Raw genomic sequence first — 26,161 nt, forward strand, 5'->3', positions numbered from 1 at the left:
ACTATTAATTAGTTTTAATAAATAGTAATTAGAATTTTACAAATATATTATAATAAAGCAAATTAAGTAAATATAATTCTATGTTTTATAAATTTAAAATAGCATTAAAACTACAAATATTGAAAACTGAAAAATTGATAATTCATAAATACAACTATATAATTGAAAGTACAACTACAATAGAAAAACCGAACTTAAGAAATTATAATTAGTCACATTAATATAAAAATTTTATTTTTGTAAATCTCATTCATAAATAAAATCATTATTTTTTTATAATAAAATATAATTTTAATTATATATATATAACTAGAGGCGTTATGTAACTAAAATTATATTTTTTGGAATTTTTAAATATAAGCATATATATATTTTTCCAATTTTGAAATTACAATGAAAATATATACTCCCTCCGTCCCTAAATACTTTTCTTGTTTGTACTTTTCACGTTTGCCAACACACACTTTTGATCGTTAATATCTTTCATTTCGTAGTAGCATTAAATATAAAAACTTCACCGTATTAAAGTACTCGTGAATACGAATCTAACAAGATCACTCATGACTATATTTAGTTTTATAGATTAGATGTAAATTAGTAATTTGTCTCATGTTATGAACAGTACCGACATTACAAATAGGAAAAGAAAAAAGATACGGAGGGAGTATATAATTTTTGGGACTTTCAAATATTGGGGGCCTTAGGCCACCGCCTAAATGGCCTGTATGGTGCGCCGGCCCTGACTGGCCATTCCGAAAGTTAAATGGATTGGATCCTTTATTACATGTGTTATTATGAGCTTGACATGTAGCTAACTTGGGGTCACTTATAGTCTACGCCATATTCGTCCAAAATGTATCCATAGTAAAACCAAATTTGAAACTCAAATTTTTTATTTAAATTATAAGTGTTATATTATTTACACATGTTATGTATGATTACTATTCTATTAGAATTTAAATTATGTATAAATATGGTTGATTTTAGAATTATTTACTCCCTCCGTCCCTCTGAGTAGTATACATTGGGGGACGGGGACACGACACGAATTTTAATGCTCCTGTAAAGTGTAGTTGTTTAATTTATTTTTAAAATTTTTTTTCTGAATTAAAGTTTGGACGTTATATTTTTATTCAGAAAAAGAAAATCTCAAAAATAAATTGCGGAACTATATTTTATAAGAGCATTGAAATGCGTGTCGAGCAGTTGAAAAGAAACGTATACAATTAAATGGGACAGAGGAAGTATAAGATTTTAATATAAAATTAAATAATTCTCCATAGAAGGATTGTCCAGGTTAGCGATCAATAACTTTATTTTATATAATTATATAAGCGTCGATAACTCTTTAACAGTTGATCACAAGGCATCACAGATGACTAGTCTGATGATGAGCTCTTAAAACTCCGTATCTCTACTGGAGTCATTTTTCATGGAAGGATATAATTATAAATCCCAAAACACAAACAAAGAGACTCAAATTAATATTCGATAATAATCTTATATCAATCCTGGTAGTATATATACCAGTATAACACATATCTTTTTGCAAGTTGATGACCAGAAATAAAAATTTACGAGACAAACAGACGATATACCTGAAAAAAGGCCCTGAATGACCGTTTTTCTGGATTTAATGCCCTGTTTAACAAAATTTGAAAAAATGGCCCCAATTAACAAGTTAAGACGTTTAGCAATTAGCGTTTTGGATAGGGTGTAAACGCTACACGAAGTAGCGTTTACAAGTTTATTACTTTTTTAGTTTTAATACGCAGCAAACAAATAAAACAATATAAACAGGGAAAACGCTACACGATTAAGCGTCTTATCCCTACCTCAAGACGCCTCACGAAGTAGCGTCTTTAAGTTTTATATATATATGTATCGGCTTTTCAAACTTACCGGTCACAGAAGTGAATTAAGTGAAGTGAAGTGAACTGCTGTGAAGTGAACTGCTGTGAAGTGAAGTACTGATACTGATATAAATACAATTCAAGCTGATATAATGGATGTTAATGTAAGTTTACATTCCTTTGAAGATTTGCAATTCGATTTATAGTCTTTATTTGTATTTTCAAGCTATGTGTTCTATGTGTTTGTTAAAATGTCTATGTGAATTTTATATATGAAGCAGTGGTTAGAAATAGTACTCTAATATTTTAATGTATTGACTGCTTTATTCAGTACTAATACTGCTCTATTTTGAGCTTATAGAAGTTGTGCTCACAGGCCTTGGCAGTTTCTTGTTAAAAGTAAATCATGAAACTCGTGTGGTTTTGATAGTTGCGTGAATTTATGATCATAGCAGATAGTTGCGTGAAACTCGTGTGGTTTTGATAGTTGCGTGAATTTATGATCATAGCAGATAGTTGCGTGAAACTCGTGTGGTTTTGGTAGTTGCTATGATCATTGCAGAATTTAGTTGCATTTGACAAACTTAGTTGAAGTAGTTACACTCACGAAGCATGGCCTATCTTGTTGCTACCACATATGCAAGTCCTGATCTTACATAAGTATTAACACTTAAAAGACAGGCCTATCTTGTTGTTGGCATATATATTGACAATATTTTGCATTAAAATATGTTTTACACCGAATTACTTTAATAATCATAAGCAATCAAACACCAATTTAGGCATGTGATTATACAAATACCCATATTACATTTCTTAAGGCTGGATGATAGATAGAACAATGCGATAGCACAGATTGGTATAAGCAAAAGGGTACAAACTTAGTTGCATTTAGTTTCTTATTTGAATTTAGTTGATAGAGCTGATCTTAGTGATACAGTTCAAATTTAGTTGCAGCCTTATAGCATTCATATAAATACTTGTGTGAAGCTATGATCATTGCAGAATTTAGTTGCATTTGACAAACTTAGTTGATAGTTGCAGAATTTAGTTGCATTTGACAAACTTAGTTGCATTTAGTATCTTATTTGAATTTAGTTGATAGAGCTGATTTCAGTGATACAGTACAAATTTAGTTGCAGCCAAACACAACAAATAATCCTAGAAAACGATGAATTTGGCTAATTAAATAGTTAATTAAATAGTATTTGATTTAGTTGCTAATGAGCTTTCAGCTTTAGTTGTTATTTGGCTAATTAAATAGTTAATTAAATACCAAAGTTAGTATGATGTGTTGACTTTGTATATTCATTCATTTTCTTCACAGGCTATTATTAGAGACCAGGGGCCTCGTGATCCTACCCTTCTACACTTACAGGAGACTCATAGGTCTCGAGCTGTTTGGAGAGCTGGTGGTGCGCCTTTGCAGACGTTCAGGCGTCGTGACGCCAACCAGTCTGATATGAACATGGATGTTCGACTGATCCCCATTATACAGGCAGCTGGTGTTTATGGGTTGGCTCGGGTATCCAGTCTGCAGCTTGATTGGAGTTTGATTCGTGCTCTGGTAGAGAGATGGCGACCAGAGACACATTCATTCCACTTGCCTATTGGAGAGTGTACTATCACATTGCAGGATGTAGGTGTTTTGATCGGGTTACCTATTGATGGACATCCCGTGATGTGTCCTTCCTCCCCTCCACCTGGACAGACTTGGGCGTCCACCATTGGTCAGATTTTTGGACGGGTTCCTCCACATAACGTTTTCAACAACGCGAGGATACGGCTGACATGGTTTGAGGGTCTCACTCCACCAGTATTACGGGATGATGCAGGGGTTGAGGAGGTTAGGCTTCTTGCTAGGTGCTACTTGATCCAGTTGTTTGGGGGGTCCATGTTCACCGATAATTCAGGTGGAGCTATACACTCGATGTGGGTTCATTTCCTTCGTGACTTGGATGCCTTTGGAGGTTATGCATGGGGTCCAGCTGTTCTGGCCCGTCTTTATAGGGAGTTGGACAAAGGTTGCACAGCAGGTACTACGGGGGTAGCTGGATGCCTTACCTTACTCCAGCTGTGGGCATGGGAGAGGTTGCCCACTCTTGCCCCCGTTCGGACCACAGTTCCCTTAGTGGATGTTGCTTTCTGGCAGGATCAGCTCCAGGGACCACATGGAGTCAGGTACGTAGTAGCTTTCTTTTTACTAGTTTGTCTCTTTCAAGTTTTGACATGTCTTTTCAAATTGAGTAATGTGTTTTTTTTGAATTCCTATGATGTGTGTAGGTGGCTTGTTGGACATTCCTACCTGGAGTGTGATGGACGCACCGTGGGTACGGCTCGGATGGCATTGGATGGGCTTGCTCCAGGTCAGTTCATTTGGGAGCCTTATGTTGGCTTTATTGACACACTCCCAGACTACTGTTTAGCCGGCCGTCCACTCTGGCGCTATCGCGGCCCCATGGTATGTGTTTACATAGTCGAGCCGCATCAGCCGGACAGAGTCGCTAGACAGTTTGGCATGATCCAGCATATTCCGGATCAGCCGCACTACTCCGCGGAGCATCATGCTATGACGCTGAAGGGCCAGAAGGTATTGGATTATGCAGTGACACATCAGCCGAGTATGGCACTCTGGCATCATCGTCTGGAGCATATATTTACTGATGACTTGATCGATGGTCATGATACAGTCCCGGAGTATATGGATTGGTACCTTCCTAGGACCGTGAGGTTCGTTAGTCACTTGGGTGCATTGCTCATCGGCCTGGTAAGTATCTTTTCACTATTATATTTGCACTTTCCGTGACCTCATTCCTGTCTTTTCCTTATAAGTAGTTGTGGTATTAGTTGTATTAGTTGTCATTCTTTATTTCATGAATTCTAGTACCTGATATTTGTATTTGTATTCTTTCTATTTCAGGGAGTCTCGCTGCAGGCTCTAGCAGATGGTACTCGACATCTCCCAGATATGCACCAGATAGCCACTCAGAGTCTACAGGCTATCCGAGATCGGCATGCATACGTGTTTCATCAACTTCTAGTTGAGGAGCATGAGGCTGTACATGACGAGGACGAGGAGGATGCTAGAGATAGAGGAGGCCGAGCTGGTGGTGAGAGAGGCCGTGGTGGTGGGAGGAGAGGCCGTGGTGCTGGCAGGGGAGCCCGTGGTGCTGGCAGGGGAGGACGTGCTAGTGGCAGAGGTGGTCGTGCTCATGGCAGAGGAGGCCGAGGCGGTGGACGACTAGTTGATGAGCCGATTGATGATGCTGATCATGCTGATGAGCAGGATCATGTAGATACAGGCGAGGATGGTGGACCTGAGTCTTCGACTGCTGCTGCTGCCACAGCTGGCGAGTCTTCTGCTGCTGCTGCTGCCACAGCTACTGCTACTCCCCCTGTTGATGCTGCTGCTGCCACAGCTACTACTACTGGTGCCGGTGACTGGTGGCCTAGTTTTTCTCTAGGCCTAAGTTTGCCTTCACAGCCAATACCTGAGCAGCAGACTTCTCAGATGCCAGATACCAGTACAGAGCATCCTCCTCCTGTTGTGCAGCGTCAGCACAGGATTCGGCCTTGGCATGGTACACCAGAGGTACCCCCTTTTGACTTGGGCAGCTCTTCACAGTCTACACAGTCTACACAGCCTAGTCAGCCTGGTACGCAGCCTAGTGTACCCCCTTTTGACTTCTTTTATGTTCGTCGGTCAAAGAAGGAGAGGAAGGCTCCTGATTGTGGTACTGGTTCACATAGGGGATGATGATATTTGTAGGTTTTTGATGACATTTCTAGTGATAGGATGCTGAACTTGTGATTTATGATAGCACGGATCTTGTAAATATTTTAATTTAATGTCTTAAGTTTCCGTTTTAGTACAACGTTATTGTTTTAATAATTAAATTGGCCGACGGTTAGGGTTTAGGATTGAGGGTGTAGGGCCGGTAGGCCCTACTCCCTCGAGCCTAAACCCTAATTGAGCGAGGCTGAAGGGCAGAAGGCCCTGAAGCCGAGACGTTGGCGGAATAAATAAATTTACAACCGTTAACATTTAGGGTTTAGGTTTGGGTTTTAGAAAGATTAATTCATACTGTATATTAAATTGGCCGACGGTTAGGGTTTAGGATTGAGGGTGTAGGGCCGGTAGGCCCTACTCCCTCGAGCCTAAACCCTAATTGAGCGAGGCTGAAGGGCCGAAGGCCCTGAAGCCGAGACGTCGGCGGATAAACCCTAATTAAGCGAGGCTGAAGGGCCGAAGGCCCTGAAGCCGAGACGTCGGCGGAATAAATAAATTTACAATTGTTAATTCAACAAATGTGTTTTGTAATTAAAACGAAATTTCATATGCCCTTTAAAATATGAAATGCAAAGACAAATGGTAAATTATAAAATTAAAACTGAGAAAATTACAAAATTATTCAATATACATCACAACAAATCATTTTTAATTCAAACAAATGCATTTTAAAATTAAAAGAAATTTAATATGCCCATTCAAAAATCAGTGTATTAAATAAACCAAAAAATAAAATATTACTCAACTGAAAACGCTACTGAAAGTAGCGTTTTTAACCGAGTTATATACGTTAGACGCTTTGGCGTCTAGCGTTTTAGTTTAAACCAGCAAAACGCTTTTTCTAATAGCGTTTTCTGGTCATTATATAAAGTATAGACGCTAGTGCGTCTAGCGTTTTGGATTTTTCCCCCCAGTATACACACTGCCAGTATACACACTGCCAGTATACTCCCATTTCCCCCAAATTGCAAACACAGCTGGTTGTGCCCTGATTCACCCAAAATCTGCCCTAACTCATAATTAAAACATTCTATAGATACAATCATGGCTTCCGGTTCGGGTTCGGGTTCGGGTTCGAAAGCTGGGAATACGGTTGTTGGATGGATATACAATGACGGTAATATTATCGAATCTCAATTAGAAGGTTTTATTTATGATAAACCTGTTTCAAAGCATGTTAGGCTAGATTTGTCTATGAATTATGCTAATTTATGTGCTTTGTTACATTCCAAGTTGAAGATTGATAGTAGTAGTAGGTTGAGGATATTTTATAGGTCTAAAAATCCCGATAATTTGAAATTCGGGATTATACCTATTGAGGATGATGATGATGTAGAATTAATGTTTGGTGTTGTGGTGTCAAAAGGGATGCCATTTTTTGTTGAACTTTATGTAGAGAAATTGTCCTGTGATGGAAATTTGGTAAGGAGTAGTTCGAGTGTGGGGGAGAAGAGTAGTGGGCGTGATTCGGGTGGTAGTCATTTTAGACATGACCAGGATGTGGGTGATAGCTATATGTCTGTTGATACTTCCCATTTAGAGAGGATGACCTCATTCGACGATGTCGAGGTTGAAAATAATGAGGTCCCGTTGGAGTTGAAGGAGGGAAGGTTATTTAGCACGAAAGAGGATTTGATGCATGTGGTGAAGCAATACCACATTCAGAATCACTTAGAGATTGGAGTGATACGATCAGATCCGAGTAGTTGGTATGTTGCTTGCAAGTATAGAAATGATGGTTGTATTTGGAAGTTGAAAGCTAGAAAGAGGACTTCACATGGTAAATTTCAAATCATGGAGAGTGTAGGACCACATAGTTGCTTGAGCACTACCATCACACGAGACCATCCAAACTTGACAGCCTCGGAGATTGCTGGAGTGATTAAATCTCAAATTGTTGCTGATCCGACAATTAAGGAGAAGGTGTTGTTATCCACTGCTAAAGATAAGTTTGGATATGAGCCGGGACGAAAGAAGATTAGGAATGCAAAGAAGATTGCAATGGAGGATATTCATGGCTCGTGGGAAGGATCATACGAGGACTTGCCATATTTGATGGAAGCTCTTCAGTCCTTCAATGTGGGCACGAAGGTGGATTGGTGCTTTAGGGAGGATGATGCAGAGCAACTAGAGGTATGTTCTATCACCGTTTAATTTAATTCATTTTCATTAAGTATTTGGACGCCGTTATTCATTTTCTAATGTAATGTTTGTTATTTATTTGGAACAGGAAGTGACATTTATGAGATTGTTCTGGGCTTTTAAGCCATGCATTGATGGCTTCGAGTATTGCAGACCCATCATACTGATAGACGGGACTCATTTGTATGGACCATATCCGGGTGTTCTTCTGAGTGCAACAGCTGTAGATGGGTTTAGTCACATTCTACCATTGGCGTTTGCTATAGTGGAGTCGGAGAACAACTCTAGCTGGGATTGGTTCATGGATAGGTTGAGGAGTTTGGTGGTTGGTCGGAGGCACGGGATATGTATCATTTCTGATAAACATTTAGGGATCATGGCAGCTATGCAGAAGGAGGGATGGTGTGAGCCACTTAATCATCATCGGTACTGTGTGAGACATTTTGCCACAAACTTTGCCACCAAATTCAAGAAAGCTGGATTGAAGGATAGATTGGTTGAGTTGGCATATCAGGTCCAGCCTAAGAAATTTGAACTACTATGGGGGGAGTTGTTGGCACTAGAGCCCCGAGCACTTGCATGGTTTGAGGACAAACCAGTAAGGAACTGGTCACTGGCACATGATTACGAGCATCATCGTTTTGGCATCATGACTACCAACCATGCTGAGAGTTGGAACAAAGCAATTGTCGACGCTCGGAGGCTCCCGCTTACTTCATTGGTACGAGTACTATTCCATAAGACGGTTGAGTACTTTGATCAACGTCGTCTTGAGATTGCAACACAAGTATCGAAAGGTCAGATTTTCACCAAATATGCATCCCATTTTTTGAACCGTGCTGTAAGACGTTCCACGGGTCATAGTGTGAAGATATTTGATCGGGGGACTTGGTTATTCCAAGTAGTTACAAGGAAGGATGGTTTGAAAGGGGGAAACACACACACGGTTCGTCTTATGGAGTCTAGTTGTACTTGTGGAAAATTACAAACTTATAGAATCCCTTGCTCCCATGTCATTGCATGTTGTTCACATGTGAAGATGAACTTCCATGCGTTTATTGGAGATTGGTACAAGTTAGAGAACCAATCAAAGATTTATAATGGTATCTTTGAGCCAATTCCAAACAAGGGTGATCCTCGATATCCTACAGAGCTTGCTTTCCCGAGAGTTGTGCATGACCCCGATATGGAGAAGAAGAAGGGGCGAAGAAAAGCAACGAGATACAAGAACGAGATGGATTTCCAGAGCCGGGGAAAGCATGGAGGGACTTCATCGAGAGAGAGTTGATTATGTAGTTGTTTTTATTGTTGTAGTACTATGGTTCAAGTACAATTTGATATGGTTGTTTGAATTTTGCGAAAATTGTATGAATGATTTATGATATGAATTTGGCTTATGTTATTTATGTAATTTACATTGAATTAGTTTATGTTGTTTAATATATTTACACGGGGAAAGCGTTTTGGTTTTTAAGTTGAATTTGGTGTGATTTGGTTTTTTAAGGTGGAGTGGCAGTAGCTTCTGGCCACTGGCTGTGGCACAGGAATTGACTCAAAACGCTAGTAGGAATAGCGTTTCCTGAATCAAAACGCTTCTCTCTGTAGCGTTTTGTTTTCTAAACAATTTTCCTGAATCAAAACGCTTCTCTCTGTAGCGTTTTGTTTTCTAAACAATTTTCCTGAATCAAAACGCTTCTCTCTGTAGCGTTTTGTTTTCTAAACAATTTTCATGCATCAAAACGCTTCTCTATGTAGCGTTTTGGTTTTTAAAGACAAAAAGATACTTCGTGTAGCGTTTTAGATTTTAATTATTTTTTGCAAACAACCGAAACGCTATTCAATGTAGCGTTTTTGTTTATTTTGGCCGTGGACGCTACGCGATGTAGCGTTTTTGTTTAAAAACAAAAACGCTACTGCAGAATCGTCTCTATTGATTATTTTGGGCCCTGTTTTGGGTATTTTGTTATTTGGGGCATTTTAACCCTAAATCTGGTTATTTAGGGCCCTGTAGATTTTTCCCCAGTAAAATTAACTTGGTACAATTTTATTTACAAGTTTAAACAAGACATCCGATTACATTGAAGAAAGAATTACATGCAGCACATGAGTAACATACATGTTAAGCTACTTGCTGAGGAAATTTTATTTACAGCTTTGAACAAGACTTCCATAATACTCGAGAAAGAATTACATGTTCACGCATTGCAGACATGTTTAGCTACTTGATGAAGGTCCAAAGTACATGCAAATGGGAGGATCAATCCTGAATATGGAGAGCACGGCCGAAGGTACCGTCCATATGCCATCACCGCATATTAGCCCCGAGGCAACAGCACCAGCATAATCTTCTGAGCTCTTTCTATTCACTCGCTCCCAGACAAACAAAATAACTGTTCCGACAAACATGTCGATTGCAAAATAGGCTCCGATATAAAATGGAACTGCCATTGCCATTGGTATAGGAATGAACTGGGAAAACTTTGTAGGGGTCACATCCCTTATCAGATTTATGAGTAGAGCTGCCACAAAAAATCCACAACACAGAGCCAAACAATGCTTTGGAAGCTCAGAAAACCCCTCAACTCCAAGGATGGCCATTTCTCTAAAGATGACGGCATATGGCGCCTTGTAGGGACTATCTGGGGTCCCAATTTCGAAAGCACTCCAAAACAACCAAAATGTGAGGGGTGCAATGATGCATCCCATAGCTGTTCCAATTAGTTGACTCACAAACATAGACTTGGCTGAAGATAGTGTAAGATACCCAGTCTTGAAATCTTGCATGAGATCAGCTGCGGTGGACACAATTGACATCATAACTCCACAAGAGGCCAGGCCAGCTACTACACCTCCATCACGTCCCACCAATGAAGCAATGATAAAAAGACCTATCTTCCCATATGTTGAAGCCAAGCTCCAGTCTGTGAGCCCAGTACCATATGAATTGCAGAATGCAAGGGCAGGCGCAATAATGTAAGCGCAAAGGACTAGATACCACTTAAGGGGTGGAAATATTTGTGGCATCACAGTAATAGATATTGCTGCTAGACCAACATATCCAGAAGCTGCGAACCAGTTTGGTATCCCATCCTTCAGAAAAATCATATCTTGCTTTTTCTTCTTCAGTAATAAGATAGAAGTCTCACTGTCTGTTAAACATGGACATGCAAAGTCAGTAAATATTTTGAATGCAAGTAGCAAGTCATTGCTTTCCAATTCCCAGACTTAACATTGGGCATGATATGCCAACTTGCTATGAGTCCAAGGCATTTAATAGGGCAGCAATGAGTATATGGATCATTTCTAAACATAAAATTTGTTGCAAGTTGTAAAATAACTAACTTCTCTTTATTGTTTTCTTTGCTAACTGAGTCAATACATACTCTTGTTCCTTGAGATAAAATAATCTTGTCTATTAACAATATTCTGGCCATAATTTTCAGGTTGTCCTTTAAACTTAGTAAGTCCTAAGAATGTTAGTGTTTGTCAAGTGAGCCGAGGGCTTTCAATATCACACTCAATCTCTTTCAACCTGTGCACTCGCCAACACATTGACCTGATTGACTAGTGCTACAAGCCATATAGCCACAATGGTCATCATAACCTCTTCCCTCATCAGTCATTAGTGCTTACTGGGTTAATGATAAGACTATATGCGTATGGAAGTGGTGATCGTCATGTCAGGCCTAGGAAGCTTAAGCAACCTAAAATCCATGTAACTTCTTGATATTTGAATGGTTTGGATCTGGAATCTTACATTCCCCGCAGTTATGTGTTCGGCACAAAGAAGTGAGCCCATGGGTAGTTTTATTAGATGAAAAAGATTGATCATACCTTCTATAAAGTTAAGATAACGAATTAAAAAAAAAAAAGAGTTTTAATCACATATGACTCACCAGCAATCTCTTTTACAAGAGGAAGATTTTGTTCTTTTTTGTTGATCTTAGACACTTCCCTGATAGTAATGGCTATTATCTTTGTCAAATTGTATAGGCCATCACCCAGAATTAGAGCAATAGATATGAAGACCTAAAATTGTAACAGTCAAAATAAATCAAGTTAGAAACTAAGTAAAAATAGAAGTTCCACAGTATTCTGGCAAAAAACAGTCACTTAAAAGTTGACCAAGTAATTTTAGCAACTGGTCCCAGTCAATTGGAGTTAATTTTTAAGCTCAACAGTAGTAACCCAGGATATAAGTCAAAGAAAGGCAAACATCCTAATTAAGCAAAAATTGACAGTTGGGAAAAAATATAAGCTCAAACCTGAAGACAGTGAGAAGACTGGTACTAGTGAAACATTTGCTCACGCATTTATTAGTTGCAACACCTATCATCGTGATCACACACACACCCACACACACATATATAGTACAGCAATAACCAATAAATGTTTTAATAAGATTTCTAGATCCCAATACACCCAGTGCCAGAATATTATACTAAAAAATCACCATTACTTGGTTCCATTGGGGGAAACTACCTTGTAGCCATAAAGACCCTTAAAGTCGTTGCTGCCTAGGTCAGCTGGATACCAATTTCCAGCATGTTGAGAAATAAAGGGCCAAAGTAGTCCCCAAGATATAATTGCTCCAAAAAGAACTGAGCAATTAACAATGTGAGAGCATATAAGACCACATCCAACATAAGTTGGACTGAAGTCAAAATAAAACCTGCATTACGAATGATAAAAATGTCAAAGATTAGTAGTCTGTGGTCCTTTAGCGATGTATAAATTCTGTTTTATTACACAGAGAAATCCTCCAAGATGTGATGCCTTACATATTATAACTTAACACATAAAAAATTCCAGGATATGCTCCTACATATATTACCAGTTCTTGTTTAATTTAACAACATTGAGCTGCACTTGTAGATACCAACACAGAACCATTGTTATTAAAAGCGAGAAAAAGCAACAGTTAATCAAGAAGCGATAGGATGCAAGGCAATATAGTTGGGAATCAACAAGGCAAAGCAATTCAATAAAGTGGTCTCTTTGGTCGCATTAGCACCTCACTTACACGATAAGTTGAGGCAATTGATTAATCAAGGTTTTTTGTAAACAGAAGGATACATTAGAGAATCTTAATAAGTTATATTTTGAACTCATAAAACATATCGGGCAAGCCTTAACCCATAATTTTAAATTTTAAACTCAATCATTACCATAAAGAATCTAAAGAAGCTATTTCACGTCTCCTTGTACCCTTTAGACTTCCACAAAATCAAAAAGTAATCCTTCAATCTCTAATTTATACTCACACACCAGTAAAACTAGTGTACATTGCCGTCTTGTGTGCAAACAACTGCCTAGCATCACCTTTAGATTAAAAAGACATTCCCATTCTAGCCTTATATTTCTTTTTGACTCATACGTATAGATCTAATAGACTATTTAGTAACTGATACTGCCCTGTAAATATCCGAACTATAACATCACAGTGATTATCCTATACGTTGCATGTATCAGAAGGCAAGAGGCCAAAAGTTTAAATCCTCGTGCTTAAAAGATCTAGTGCATTGCAAAATTTAGGATAACGCAAAAAAAAATAATATGTAGAAGTATAACAAAAAAATCAAAGTTATTAACAAATGGGTTATAAATTATAATTGGAATAAGATATATATTTTTGTCACAAGTAACAAGTGCCCAAAGCTTCATAAAATTGCGAGTGTTTTTAAAAAACAGAAAAAAAACTTACGTGTTTTTGAACAGTGCCAATCCTAAACTGGGAAAGTTATCAAAGCCGCATGAATCGCCAATGCCACTAAAAAACCATTTGAAGCAGCTAAAGCAAAAACTCATGCTCAAATACTTCCCAAGACAGCTTACCTGTTTCCTGTTTAAATAACACATGTTGTTAGGATCTGATAAGAGAGTTCTCATAGAGCGTTAAAACAACCCATCCCCCCTCCGCTAATTTCAGTAAGTAGTAAATATCACAACTATAAGTGATAATCTGTGCAGCACAGATGGATAGAACCCATGTTTTTGTCCAGGAGGACATGGATTCAATCCGTCTCGTGCATTTTTTTCCCTTTTCTTTTGCAAAAAGCAATTTTTCTCTTAGTATTTCATTGTTTGATTATCTAAAAGTAGCAATTGTCGTACATGCATAATTTTTCAAAAGTTTTCATTTTTTGACTTTCTAGCTGTAGCATACATGTCATATAAGTAGTCTCGGATTTTAAAAATATAATTAACCGTCACTGTACATACATATGTCAAATATAATTCTTTTTAACATATGCTACAAACCAAACGAGAAAACAAATTTAACATACGGAGGGCTGACATTCGGAAATTGCCACAGAAATATATTAGGAAATCTATTATGAATCAGTGCAAGAGCAGGACAATGTGAAGCATGTCACCTGCATAAACCACGAGGGAAATCTGTCCACTGTCCAGCTATCTAAATATATCACGATTGACTTTTCTTAAATTATAATATCATTCAGGGGATATGATTGATATCTGACTTTCTGTTTAATATTTCAAAGTTTGTAATAGTTCATTCACTAAATGTAGAACAAGTAACGATTTTAATGCAAATAATCAAACTATTGAAAAGAGGGTTATTATCTTTGTGGTATTGCTGGTTTATTTATGATACCATGTGTCTGATTAAATTAATAAGGATTCAGCACTCGAGAAACTTTTTATACTAATTTAAAACATGCAAGACACTTACCCTGCAAGCTCAGCTCCAGAATTCGTGTGGAAGCTATTGATCAGCATTGCTGTTGCGGTGCCACTGGGGTATGTAAGCTTATCATCCATGACCATTATCTGAAATCCGAATTATATTAAAATACACACACACACAAATCAAAGTTGGATATAAAAACTGAATTAATTAATGGAAAGGGTTACCCATCAAGATAATTTACAAAAAATTTATATTTACTTGCAACAGATAGTTAACAGATAACCGTGCGTTCAGATCTAGCATGAAAATTGTATTACAAGTGTTTTTTATTATGAACATCTTACTAGCAACATTAGCAGTCAAAAAAAAGAAGGATATAGCAAGAGAATATACCTTGCGAAGTGGAACAAGACTGAATAGGCCAAGAAAACTGACGACAAAAATGAAACCCATCATCCACAACAAGCCAGGGTTCTTAACATCCTCTGCTCGGTTACCAGGGTAGTCCACACCAATTAATTTATACGTTCTCTCATCCAGTGCAATCAAATATGACCCAAAACCACCTGCCATAGAGTAAAAAATACATTTCAGATCTCTAATGATCGGAAATGACTTCACAAGTAATTTCCAGGAACCAAACTATATCTTCAATGACAAAGTGCTTTAATTACTAATGCTACAGTGATTTCTTTAGCTTGTGGAAAAGCAAATGGAATAATTGCTGAACAGGACTAGAATTAAGTAACACAAGACATATACTACTAGGACGTAAGTTGGATATTTAGGTTATAACCATGATTGTTCTTGTTACAACAGTATGTTGAGTGGATGAGAGTCTGTGCTAGTCGACAGGTTTTAAGGAATTTTAGTTAGAGTTGAAAGGGGGAGGGTCCAAAATATGGGTTGTGAGACGAAACTAAGGCAACAGTCAATTGAAAATTTTAGAATTTTTCACTCAACCACATTGTCACAGTATTTGGTGTACCTATAATTCTTACAACATAGAACCAGACACATAGCAAAATTACACACATGGAGAGAAAAACATACAGATATGACTAGCAATATCTATTTTACATCATAACGTGTCAATTTCACATCATTCCAGAACTTACTGAAATTTGTTGAAAACAGATAGCTACATTGTCAAAGAATTTAATGATCCTAAAATTCTTACAACATAGAACAACACACATAGCAAAATTATACACATGAAGACAAAAACATATAAGTAGGGAGTGATAATATCTAGGTTTAAGTCGTAAACCTGTAAATTTCACATCATTCCAAAAATTCCTGAAATTTGTTTAAAACATATAACTAAACTTCAAGAGAATATAATTTTAATAAACCAGTCCTTTCATTTATGTCCATGTCAATCAAGTCATATCATGCATTCCTGAAATTTATCACCAAAATCGAGCTGCATTCCGGAAATCGCTCACACTCATAAACACAAAATACAAAATGATGCCCGGAAAATAGTTGTAATGAATAAAGAAAAAGATAGTTTTATGTGGATTAACAGCAGAAACCCCACGCCCCTAAAGGGTTCCAACCAGATAAGAATCACTACCCCTAAATCAATATATAATAATTAAACTTTAAAACAAATTACAATTTGATTAATTCCTAAAAAATTACATTAAAAAGAATACAAACTATCTCTATCCTTTGTTAGGCATCACAAAACAAGTTACACACAAGCAAAAACATAAAACAATTTCACCATTTTCAAGCACAACCCAACTTAAATTCACATCAAACTGACCAATATCCACAAAAAGATACAAATATATATACTAAAGCTGGAGAAGGCATACCACTAAAAGCAAGGCCATAGCAAGCAACAACACAAGTCTGAATAACAGTATTCTCCTGTCTAGTAAAGGGCTTGACAGAAAATCCCAACTTAGTCAAAAGCTCAGTCCAAGACTTAACCATAAAAAAGCCCAGCAACCCAGCAGCAACATTGAGAGATGGGATGATCCCAACTGTGAGATTAAGCTTATGAGTGATTATACAAAACAGAGTACCCAATACAGCACTCACAACCAACCCTCTGATCGTAATCTGATCTTGCCATTCTGGGATGATTTCTAGATCAAGCTCCTTGATCTTGGCAGTATGATCATCATGTTGAATCAAGGGCTCGGATATCTCTATATCTGAGGTTCTTTCAGTACCCATGTTGGGTTATCAACAACACAGAAAGTGTTTGTAAGAACAAGTTTGGGTTGGGTTGAAAACAAGAGACTTATTGACCCCTCTTGTCTTAAGTGGTTGAAGATATGAGATCCAGATTTGAGAATCTGAATATACTCTCGTCACTTTGTGTAATTATTCTTTTAACTGCCAAGACGTGCGTGGCGTACGGGTTTTACAAGATACTCCCTCAGTCCCAGCCAATTCTTTACGTTTGGTTTGGGCACGGAGGTGAGAAAAGTGGGTGAAATGGTGGGACCTATTGGGTAGTGGTGGGACACATTGACTATTTTTGGTAAGTTTTGAAATGTAAAGAATTGGATGGGACGACTCAAAAAGGAAACTGTAAAGAATCTGGTGGGACGGAGGGAGTAAGTAAAATCGAAATTGAGCCGTGCAAGACTGTGCCTACTTTCTGCAATTTTTCTTCCTCTTATCCAAATTTTTTATTTTTATATGTGCAACCAATAATAATCCTCTATCTCCTGTCTTCCGTTTCTTAACGATTTACATTCCTTTTGATTATTTATATTTTAAAAACTTTTCAAATAATATTAGTTATAATATAAAAATCAATATTATTCACCATTTTCATATATATACTTCTCGTACATCAACCATATATTCCGGGTGTATTCGATTGAGATTTAAATTATTGTTTTTCATTCATGAAATCTGAGGGTATTCAATTAAGATGCTTTAAAATTCATTAAAATCTTGGGATATTCAATGGAGATTTTAAAGTATGCTACAAAGGTGGTATGATTTTAAATTATCCTTTAAAATCCGAAAGTATTCAATTAGGATTGTTTAGAATCCATTAAAAATCTGATGGTATTCAAATGCTGATAGTTTTTTTTGAATTTCATAAAATGATGGATTTTGTGGGATTTCTTAGTGTATTTTAAGTTTTTTGAAATCCACTAAAATCCAAGAGGTTTTGAAGCATTTTCCTTAAATCCTAAAGACTCTCAACTCTACCACATTTTATGAAGAATCCGCACAAAATTTAAATCACATGTAATTCAGTAAAATCCATAGATAAAAAACAATCTATTAAAATCCCAATCGAATACACCCCTTAGTTACTTATCATTTTATCTATTAAAACAATCTATTAAAATCACAATCAAATACACCCCCTTAGTTACCTATCATTTATCTATTATTTTTCATCTTTCATAATATTTCATATATTTTTCATAATCTCATTCACAATCTTAGATGTAAATAATTGAATGAAAGTGAGGGGATTATATTCTATATTTTGCAAAAATATTTTTATCATTTTTTGATATGTGTGAAATTATTATTAATAATTAATTATATTTTAAATGCTTATATTTCATAAAGATACCATATGATAGTATTGTTACTAAACATTATATAATTATCATTCCCTCCTTCTCAACTATTTTTTTAAACTCTCCTTTTTGAGATGTATCATCCAATTATTTACATTCTAAAACTTACCAAATATAGTAAGATTTTATAATATAAAAATCAACTATTCCATTACTTTTCTCCACTATACTTATTTTATAAATTAAATATCAATCGGTCTCATCACAATCTTCACTTTTTTCTTAATTTTTAATTCATATTTTACTTATTTCTTAATCTCCATGCCAACCCAAATGTACACATTTGGGCGGGACGAAGGGAGTACTTATCTTTTGCTATCTAATTTTTGATGTTTTTTATTTTACATCTAATCTAGTTAATGTGTATATGTCGTGTATATATCATTATAATTTTAATAATAATGTTGAAATTATGTAGAGTCATGTGTGAGACGATTTAGTCACCATCATCCATTTTAAATCATATAAAGACAAAATAGCAATGTTTTTTTTAAAAAAAAATATTTGCAACAAGGTGTTTAGCTAAATTTGCACACTTTAATACACACTCGTTATAGACACACTAATTACACATAACTATTTTACACAGACACCAAAACACAGACACCGTTGCGCCATTGTTGTGACACTCATCCCAAGACAAACCCTCCGAAAAACCGGCGTGCTTCCACAATTAATCACCGGTGCTTATACTTTTTGACGATTCGTAGTGAGGTAATAATATTATACTCTTTTGAGGATGAATGAGCTATAAAAGGGTTTTTGTTTCGATTTGTGATTTTACACTATTTTTTGATTCAAACTGAGTGTTATATTTTTTTATTACTAGGTTTCAAGTGATTTTAGATAATACCTAAAGTTCTAATGGAGAATACATCCGGAGGTATGTAATTTATTCGTTGTAATTTACTGATTTGGTGATTAAGTTTGTTCAATGATGTGTTAGTTAATCTAACTAGGATTTTGTCAATTCCGAATTGGTTTATTGTTGGTTTCGTGTTTTGAAGTGATTTATTCTTTGTTTAGAGATTTTCTGGTATGTTTGATGTTGTGGTGATTTTATTCCTCTCATTTATTTATGTTTGTTTATACCTTCTTTTATTTAGTATTTTTAAGTGATTTTATTCTCTATTTGGAGATTTTCTCTTATGTGTGTGATATTGTGATGATTTTATACCTCTGATTTATTTACCTTTCTTTATGTTTGTTTATATCTCTAGTTAATTAGTATTTTGAAGTGATGTTATTCTTTATTTGGAGATTTTATGTTATGTGTGTGATATTTTGTGTGATTTTCTAGTACCTCTTGCATGTGATGTGTGATATTCTGGTGATTTATGTTTGACTGATAAACTCACTCAAAATATTGCTTATACTATGTTCAACAAAGACAAAACTATACTTGCATTGACTTCCCGTATTTTGTCAATGATTGGCCTGTGTGAGATTAGAAGCTGCCTACAAACAACTTAAACTTAAATTTATAAGAACTGATAGGCCTTAAAATTGGACAAACTTATACTAGGTTGCTTTTACTTGGTTTGAACGCGAGTAGCTGTGGGACTAGGATTGTACTTGGTTGGGATTATTAGCTGCACAGTCTACATGCGTCATGACAACTAGCTTGGAAGTCCAAGATTAGACAGTTAAAGAACTAATTGCAGGCATAAAGACTGTAGAATGTTGAGGGATAAGTTTGCAGTTATATTGGTGTAATCTATCTATCTATTATATTTATAATGCTGCAACATGGACTTTGATGGAGCCAATTAAATCATGTGAAATTACAATTATACCCTTTTTATTTATTTATATCTTATTACATGTACCGTTCCAACCTTTCGGCCCTTCCTCTTCCCCATATCATTTATTCTGCAAAACAATGATCGTGAATCATTTATCCACGGTGATCAGCCACTATTGCGCTTCGTTTGGCGACGCTGAATAACAATGGAACCGATTGAGATTGATGGCTTCGGCTTTGGAAGCGGCGATGAGGTCACAGAACATTCTGAATCGCAGTTGAACATTGAGCTTATCAAGGTACTGTACTATACTATATTTCATTATCTATTTATTTTAGAGTTTATAGTTTAATCAGTAATCATTGGGTAATTGAACTAGAATACGAGTTTAGCAGGTTTTATTATATTTCGATTTTGTAGTTTAGTTACAAATTTTGATAATTAAACTGGAATAAGGGTTTAACAGATTTCAATTTTGTAGTGGAGAGTTGCAGATTTTAGTTTAACAGATTTCAATTTTGTAGCAGAGAGTTGCAGATTTTAGTTTAATCAGTAATCATTGGGTAATTGAACTGGAACACGAGTTTAGCAGGTTTTATTATATTTCGATTTTGTTGTTTCAATTTTGATAATTAAACTGGATAAGGATTTAACAAATTTCAATTTTGTAGCAGAGAGTTGCAGATTTGCTCGAAATTCATCATGTTACCTCCTATGGACTAGATTATCTGAAGAGCTGATCTTTAATGCTATTCATTTTTTGATAAAAATTGAAAATGAGTTGTATGTGATGTTTCGTCCCACTCTTCAGGGCCTGAGTCCGTGGTCGAAAAAACTATAACGGATTGGATTAATGAGGAGCTTCATGATGACTCATTTAATCATGTGCTTGATTTTGTTTCACTGAGGAAAAGGCTTGTGGATTTTGTTGATCGTTGACTCATGTTCTACGCAGTTCGGAGCTGATTACTGCAGCAGTTTAAGCAAGTGAGTTGGCCAGCAGGACAAGAATTTGGAGTGATTGACAGATTAAAAAATGAGAAAGCAAATGATGTGGCTTGACAAGGCAAATGCTCTGGCACAATGTATGGCTGCTATTTCCTTGCTTGTTTTCTGAAGTTTGAGCAGGTGAGCACAAGACACAGCTCACTATGTGGCAAACTGAACAATCATTTACCTTAGTGAATACACAGTGACATAGAGATGATGATCATTATTTCTGGTGTGAGGATATTCATTTTTGATTGTTGAAGTTCGGTAATTTTACAAGAATTAATATTTTTGGAAATTTTATGCAGCTATGGTGGAGGCTGGAGGCACCGGTAAAATGAGTGAGCAGTTCACCATCAGATTATATATAGAGCTTAGCATGGCCAACATCACCACAACAATTGCAACGACTTGAAGCTTTTAATTGATGTCGTCAGTTCCTTGCTTCATCGCTCTCTCGGACATCTTTTATCGCTCAAGGTTTATACATTTCCAATTCATCTCTCCATCTAATTTACATGTCTCTATCATTATTTCAGTTTCATTTTTAAATTCTCACGGCATCAATAGCTTGCTATAACAGCTCACTAATCACTATAATTTAATTCAGCATTGTTCTACTATCTAATTTACGGTATCTCTCCCGCGCACATATTTGATCGCCTTTAAACTTTTTTTGCTAAATAATAAATTTGGCGCTGTTTTTTGCATCCTTCTCGATGTTAACTCATCAGTTTGATCATGAAAATATGTGGTATTTGATGTTGTGCATGTGTGTGCATTAAATTTGAAGTACAATTATATGTCGATTATCATGGCCAAAAGATGATGTTCTACAGAATGGTTTTGCTTTAGCAATCATTATACACTACACACTTAGCTAAAGTCGATAAATGAATAGTTTTAAAATATAGGTTACTTGACTTTTTAACACAAACTGTTAAGTCTTTAACCATATAGTTACAATCATTGTTTTTTAAAAAATTGAATAAAAATATATGATTAATATTATAATTCAGAAAAAAATTTAGAAAAAAAAATAATCATAGCTATGCAATTAAAAAACTTAGAAATGTGTGTCAAATGTATATTAATCAAGCAACTTATATTTCAAAACAGAGGGAGTGCATCATAGCAGGACGGAAGACTTTTTAAATGTATTTGCGGTGGACAAGAAAATGTGTGTTCAGCTTTGTGTGTTTATGTAATTAATCAAGTATGTTATGTCGTTGCCACAGTGGATGCTAAATTGCTATAAGAAGACCACAATATCTACTTAATTCTTGCATAAATTAATACACTCTGAAAATAGGATTAATTGGTAAGCTGATATGCCAGACAAGCATCAAGTCAGATGGAGATGTGTTTCATGAGGTCTTCAGTAGCAAACCACACCCAACACACACGTTCTGAAAATAAACACGTAAACCACGTATCTTATCTTAATGATATCCCCATCAAGCACAGGGCTGAAAAATGGGTGTCTCACTAAAACAAGAAGGGTATGGGAGTGATGGGAATGGGAGCACAAATTATGAGTTAGTGAGTAAGTAAAGTTAGTGCACAAAATTCCCGATAATAACGAGTGGCCAACTCGAGTAATTTGAAATCAAGAGAGCTTAAGATGAAGAGAAATTTTGTTTATAAAGCCCTTTGAAAATGGTCGATTAAGACTCGGATGATTGAAGCTAAAAGAAACCACTTACAAGATTAATGCACGAAAGTTCGCCGGAGAAATTCGTCGGAGGTTCGATATGATTTTAAGCACATGAACGAATTTAGGCAGCCCTTCAGGAGGTCGAAAATAGTGGTTTATGAAAATGCTAAGATGAGCGAGGCTTGGTTGGGTGGAACGAAGCTTCGGGGTTTAAAACCTTGTATATATCGGAATAAATGAAGAATCGAAGGTTTTAAAGAAGAAGTAGAAGAAGTGGGCACTTGAACAAACTTTGGGAGAGTGTTTCTTCTCTAAAATCTCAGCATATATTTGGCTATTAGCTTGGGAGAAATGAATGGGGGGAGAGTGGTATTTATAGGCAAGATTGGGTGGGTTAAATGTGAAGAAAGTAGAAGTAAAAATGCAAATGGTAATTTAACCAAACCTTGGCCACCACTGAACTTTGTCCCCTTGTCCCCTACACCTAAAAAGGTGTTCTTGACCAGCATCTTGGACTAAAAATTCTGTGCAATTAATGCACTAAAAGACAGACACGCTTTACGAAATACCGATAAAATCCGTTACAATAAAAACGCGATATTTCGAACGTGCGAAATAAATTATGGAAAAAATATGATAAATCTTAGAATATTATAAAATGGCATTCTGGAAATTTTGGTAATTTTTGGTCAACCCTAGCTTGGTCAAACGTTCAGTCAGTTATCGGGTCGGCAGATGGAAAACGCTCCGAAATGAAAGTTCTCGGAAAATTATGAAAATTTAATCATGCACTAAGAATAATATTTATTTGGCTAATCTCAAGTTTCAAGTCATTTTGGTAAGTGAAAGTATTTTATTTGAATTTAAAACGATAAATCATGTTTTCGGGTTTCAAATAAAATACGATAATTCTTTTGAAATTATCAGAGAGGGATTATGGCCAAAATTAAAACTTGAATAAATACTTAAAATATATTCTCATAAAGATAAAATACTTTTGAGGGACGGGAATAATCTTAAGGTATTTAAACCGATATTCTAAGATAAAAGCCGTTTTATGAAAAATCGAAACACTTCGTCTTTTGAAAAATACAAAAGGATACTTGACGAAGGTTTTAATACCAAAATACTTAGAAAAATTTTGTCCATGATAAATCATGATTTTGATACGTTGAAAGAGCTTTCTAAGTATTGCGAATATTTTTCTCCGAAAAATACTGAATTTGAGAGACCGGGAGAAAATATTCCAGAAGAGGTATAAAACTGATATTAATATTTTTAGAGACAAATATTAATATGGAGAAAATAAATCCTTCCTTGAATAAAATAAATCTTGAGGAATGATAGATTTAATAATTTTTGAAAGATTTAAACTAATTTATTCCGAGAGATAATAAATGTTTAAATATGGAATAAATTACTTTAAATATAAATTTTGTAAATAATGTAACATGAGTACTCTTGAGAATATCAAATATTGATAGTCCTTTTTCGAGATTCATGTAATTTAATGTTGCAGTAGCAAGAAAGAGATAATCGTAGACTCACGATATGTCTCGGCGCCACTACTGCGTAATCAGAAAAATTTCTTTTAAAATACATATATTTTGATGCGAAGAAATATTCAGAGATTAAAATTACTTGCCGAAGATAACTTTCTACTTTTAATTAATCAAATAAATTAATGACCTATTTGGGAGGATTACTAGGTGAATTAATTTTAATATTTGTCACAAATACCGAAACAAATATATAAATAATTATATATCGAAGATATTCTTTCAGTATCGTATTCAACCCCCCTTCTACGATACTTTGAACCTAACACTTGTTTTTTACTCCGGAAGCAATTTATTTTTTTTTTGTCAAAGAACGTACTCGCATTACTCATAAAGTTTCAGAAGAGATTACATGATGAATAAACTCAGGGGCATTTAACTGCCATTCTCTAGACTCTGACATAGAATATGCTATCCTTGTAAGAGCATGAGCCGCACCATTCGCAGATCTACGAGCAAAACACACCTCCACTTTATCAAAGTGGTGAAACAAATCAATACAATCCCTAACAATAGTCTCAAAACATGATCTTCCGTTAACACCTTTGCATGCTCTCTCCAAAACTTGACAATTAGTTTCAAATACACATCTTCGAAAGTTTTTATCCTTAATCCAAGACAATGCTTCTTTCAGACATAAAGCTTCAGCCTCCCTCAGAGGTATTAAGCCCTCTCTTCTCATACTTCGAACCATCAAGAATTGGCCATCGACTCCTCGCACTACACTCATCATCCATATGCATCCGATACCTTCAAACAATGCAACATCGATATTAATTTTAACCCAATGTTGTTGAGGTTTCACCCATTTACAGATTGCTACAGGAGCTCTCACATGACTTAGCTCGGACACCTTCTCACATGACTCCGGAAGCAATTTACAAAAATTAGATTAAACTTCTTGAAACCTGTCTCTTTGTGAATACGATCTCGTACTAACTAGTCTATGCTAATAACATACACCGTGCACTTGCCGAAATTAATTTAAAACACATCAAAAAAAAATCAAGTCAAAAAAAAGTAGTTCTAGTTATGATGGGTAGAGCCCTTTATATAAATATCTGAAGTATTATAAATAGAGTAAAATTCTGTTTTAGAGTTGGTGATGGATATAAGTGTTCTTTGATCATTATCTTAGTTAGTGGTGATTATTCAGGATTCTTGGTCATCTTTAAGAGTTCTAATCTCTAAGTAGTTAGAAGCCATCTAGGACTCTTAGAGATAAAGCTCTAGATCCTTCTAGTAGTTTCCTAGTTGGGCCAGAAATTTCAGATACGGGCCTTGATGAGGCTAGGGGCTCGTGCCTTGAGATTTGACAATCCATATACCTCAATTATGAATGTTTAGTGGAATTTAACTCAATCTTATTAATTAATTACGAAATTAATTATATTGTTATTCCATGTCTTTATTAAATGGACTACTTTCCTTTTGTGCCTTCTTTAATTATCTATAAAATAATTGGGGTAATTACAGAGCCGTGCCTGAGATTTTATGTGCCCTGTACAAAATTTTAGACAGGTGCCCTATAATTAAAATAAAATAATAAAGTAAATAAAATACAAAAATTAACTAAATATCTTCTTTTATAATATAATTTAAATATATCGAAAATCAAGAGATAAATTACAAGTACATAATTAATATGATGTAATCATTATAAACAAAAAAACAATGACATAAACCTAATTTATATGTAAACCTATTTAAATTTTATATAAATATGTAATTTAATCAATGAAATTTTATAAGTTAATATTTTTCATTTAATATGTAAACATTGCATGTAGTTATAAAATAAAATAAATTAATCACCTAAGAATTGAATTACTAAAAAAATGATAAAATGTAGAAGTTGTCTACAAAACCTTAGTGTTCACGGTTGTATTATATTTTAATGAAATAAGTAAGACTAGTAGTCTATATTAAATTATTATGATTAATTTTAATCTTTAAGATCAATATAACATGTTTTAAGTTTACTTATAATCATAATCGATAATTAGTTAGCGTGTATTATTTTTTAAATTTTATTCTATCTGCACTTTTCTTTTTTGAAATGAAATTATAATTACTTTTTTTCCAAGACTATATATTATGTGCATAAGACACTAAAAAATGAGCCCCTCAAAATTTTGGGCCCTGTTCCGTTGAACACTTGGAACACCCTCAGGCTAATTATAACTCATATCAATATC

The 26,161-nt window shown here is 35.4% G+C and overlaps 3 protein-coding genes and 1 long non-coding RNA gene across 7 annotated transcripts; 3 read left to right on the forward strand and 1 right to left on the reverse strand.

Annotated features, from left to right (window-relative positions):
• Positions 1 to 1,456: 1,456 nt before the first annotated feature.
• On the forward strand, positions 1,457 to 5,701 carry LOC108217297 (serine/threonine-protein phosphatase 7 long form homolog). Its single transcript, XM_064091693.1, has 4 exons — positions 1,457 to 2,017; positions 3,181 to 4,034; positions 4,137 to 4,620; positions 4,774 to 5,701. Exons 1-4 carry the CDS (start codon positions 2,006 to 2,008, stop codon positions 5,608 to 5,610), a joined length of 2,187 nt encoding a protein of 728 aa, XP_063947763.1. The 5' UTR covers positions 1,457 to 2,005; the 3' UTR covers positions 5,611 to 5,701.
• A 986-nt stretch (positions 5,702 to 6,687) lies between these two features.
• On the forward strand, positions 6,688 to 9,073 carry LOC108217307 (uncharacterized). Its single transcript, XM_017390146.2, has 2 exons — positions 6,688 to 7,776; positions 7,874 to 9,073. The coding sequence occupies exons 1-2, from the start codon at positions 6,688 to 6,690 to the stop codon at positions 9,071 to 9,073; spliced, it is 2,289 nt and encodes a 762-aa protein (XP_017245635.2).
• Positions 9,074 to 9,808: 735 nt separating this feature from the next.
• On the reverse strand, positions 9,809 to 16,797 carry LOC108204422 (probable metal-nicotianamine transporter YSL6). Its single transcript, XM_017373840.2, has 7 exons — positions 16,267 to 16,797; positions 14,834 to 15,006; positions 14,483 to 14,580; positions 13,490 to 13,627; positions 12,268 to 12,457; positions 11,682 to 11,814; positions 9,809 to 10,934 (listed from the first exon to the last, which is right to left on the reverse strand). The coding sequence occupies exons 1-7, from the start codon at positions 16,631 to 16,633 to the stop codon at positions 10,000 to 10,002; spliced, it is 2,034 nt and encodes a 677-aa protein (XP_017229329.1). The 5' UTR covers positions 16,634 to 16,797; the 3' UTR covers positions 9,809 to 9,999.
• Positions 16,798 to 19,784: 2,987 nt separating this feature from the next.
• LOC135152074 (uncharacterized) lies at positions 19,785 to 22,143 on the forward strand. Of its 4 annotated transcripts, none has more exons than XR_010291205.1 (5): positions 19,785 to 20,055; positions 20,285 to 20,349; positions 20,429 to 20,885; positions 21,056 to 21,227; positions 22,086 to 22,143. It is a non-coding gene; the product is annotated as an uncharacterized LOC135152074 (long non-coding RNA). The 4 variants fall into 4 exon arrangements; XR_010291204.1 differs by having other exon boundaries at positions 19,786 to 20,055; positions 20,432 to 20,885; XR_010291203.1 differs by lacking the exon at positions 20,285 to 20,349 and having other exon boundaries at positions 19,790 to 20,055; positions 20,432 to 20,885.
• Positions 22,144 to 26,161: the final 4,018 nt, after the last annotated feature.

The sequence above is a fragment of the Daucus carota genome, chromosome 1, assembly GCF_001625215.2.
Source record: "Daucus carota subsp. sativus chromosome 1, DH1 v3.0, whole genome shotgun sequence".
In the NCBI taxonomy this organism is placed as follows: Eukaryota; Viridiplantae; Streptophyta; class Magnoliopsida; order Apiales; family Apiaceae; genus Daucus; species Daucus carota.

Excerpts from the sequence above, each read along its gene's own strand:
- LOC108217297 (XM_064091693.1), top strand. Across the intron at positions 4,035-4,136 it reads CAGGGACCACATGGAGTCAG|GTGGCTTGTTGGACATTCCT; the intron begins GTACGTAGTAGC and ends TGATGTGTGTAG. Across the intron at positions 4,621-4,773 it reads GTGCATTGCTCATCGGCCTG|GGAGTCTCGCTGCAGGCTCT; the intron begins GTAAGTATCTTT and ends TTTCTATTTCAG.
- LOC108217307 (XM_017390146.2), top strand. The coding sequence starts at position 6,688 with ATGGCTTCCGGTTCGGGTTCGGGTTCGGGTTCGAAAGCTGGGAATACG. Across the intron at positions 7,777-7,873 it reads ATGATGCAGAGCAACTAGAG|GAAGTGACATTTATGAGATT; the intron begins GTATGTTCTATC and ends TATTTGGAACAG.
- LOC108204422 (XM_017373840.2), bottom strand. The coding sequence starts at position 16,633 with ATGGGTACTGAAAGAACCTCAGATATAGAGATATCCGAGCCCTTGATT. Across the intron at positions 14,581-14,833 it reads GTCTTGTTCCACTTCGCAAG|ATAATGGTCATGGATGATAA; the intron begins GTATATTCTCTT and ends TTCGGATTTCAG. Across the intron at positions 11,815-12,267 it reads AGGGTCTTTATGGCTACAAG|GTCTTCATATCTATTGCTCT; the intron begins GTAGTTTCCCCC and ends TTACAATTTTAG.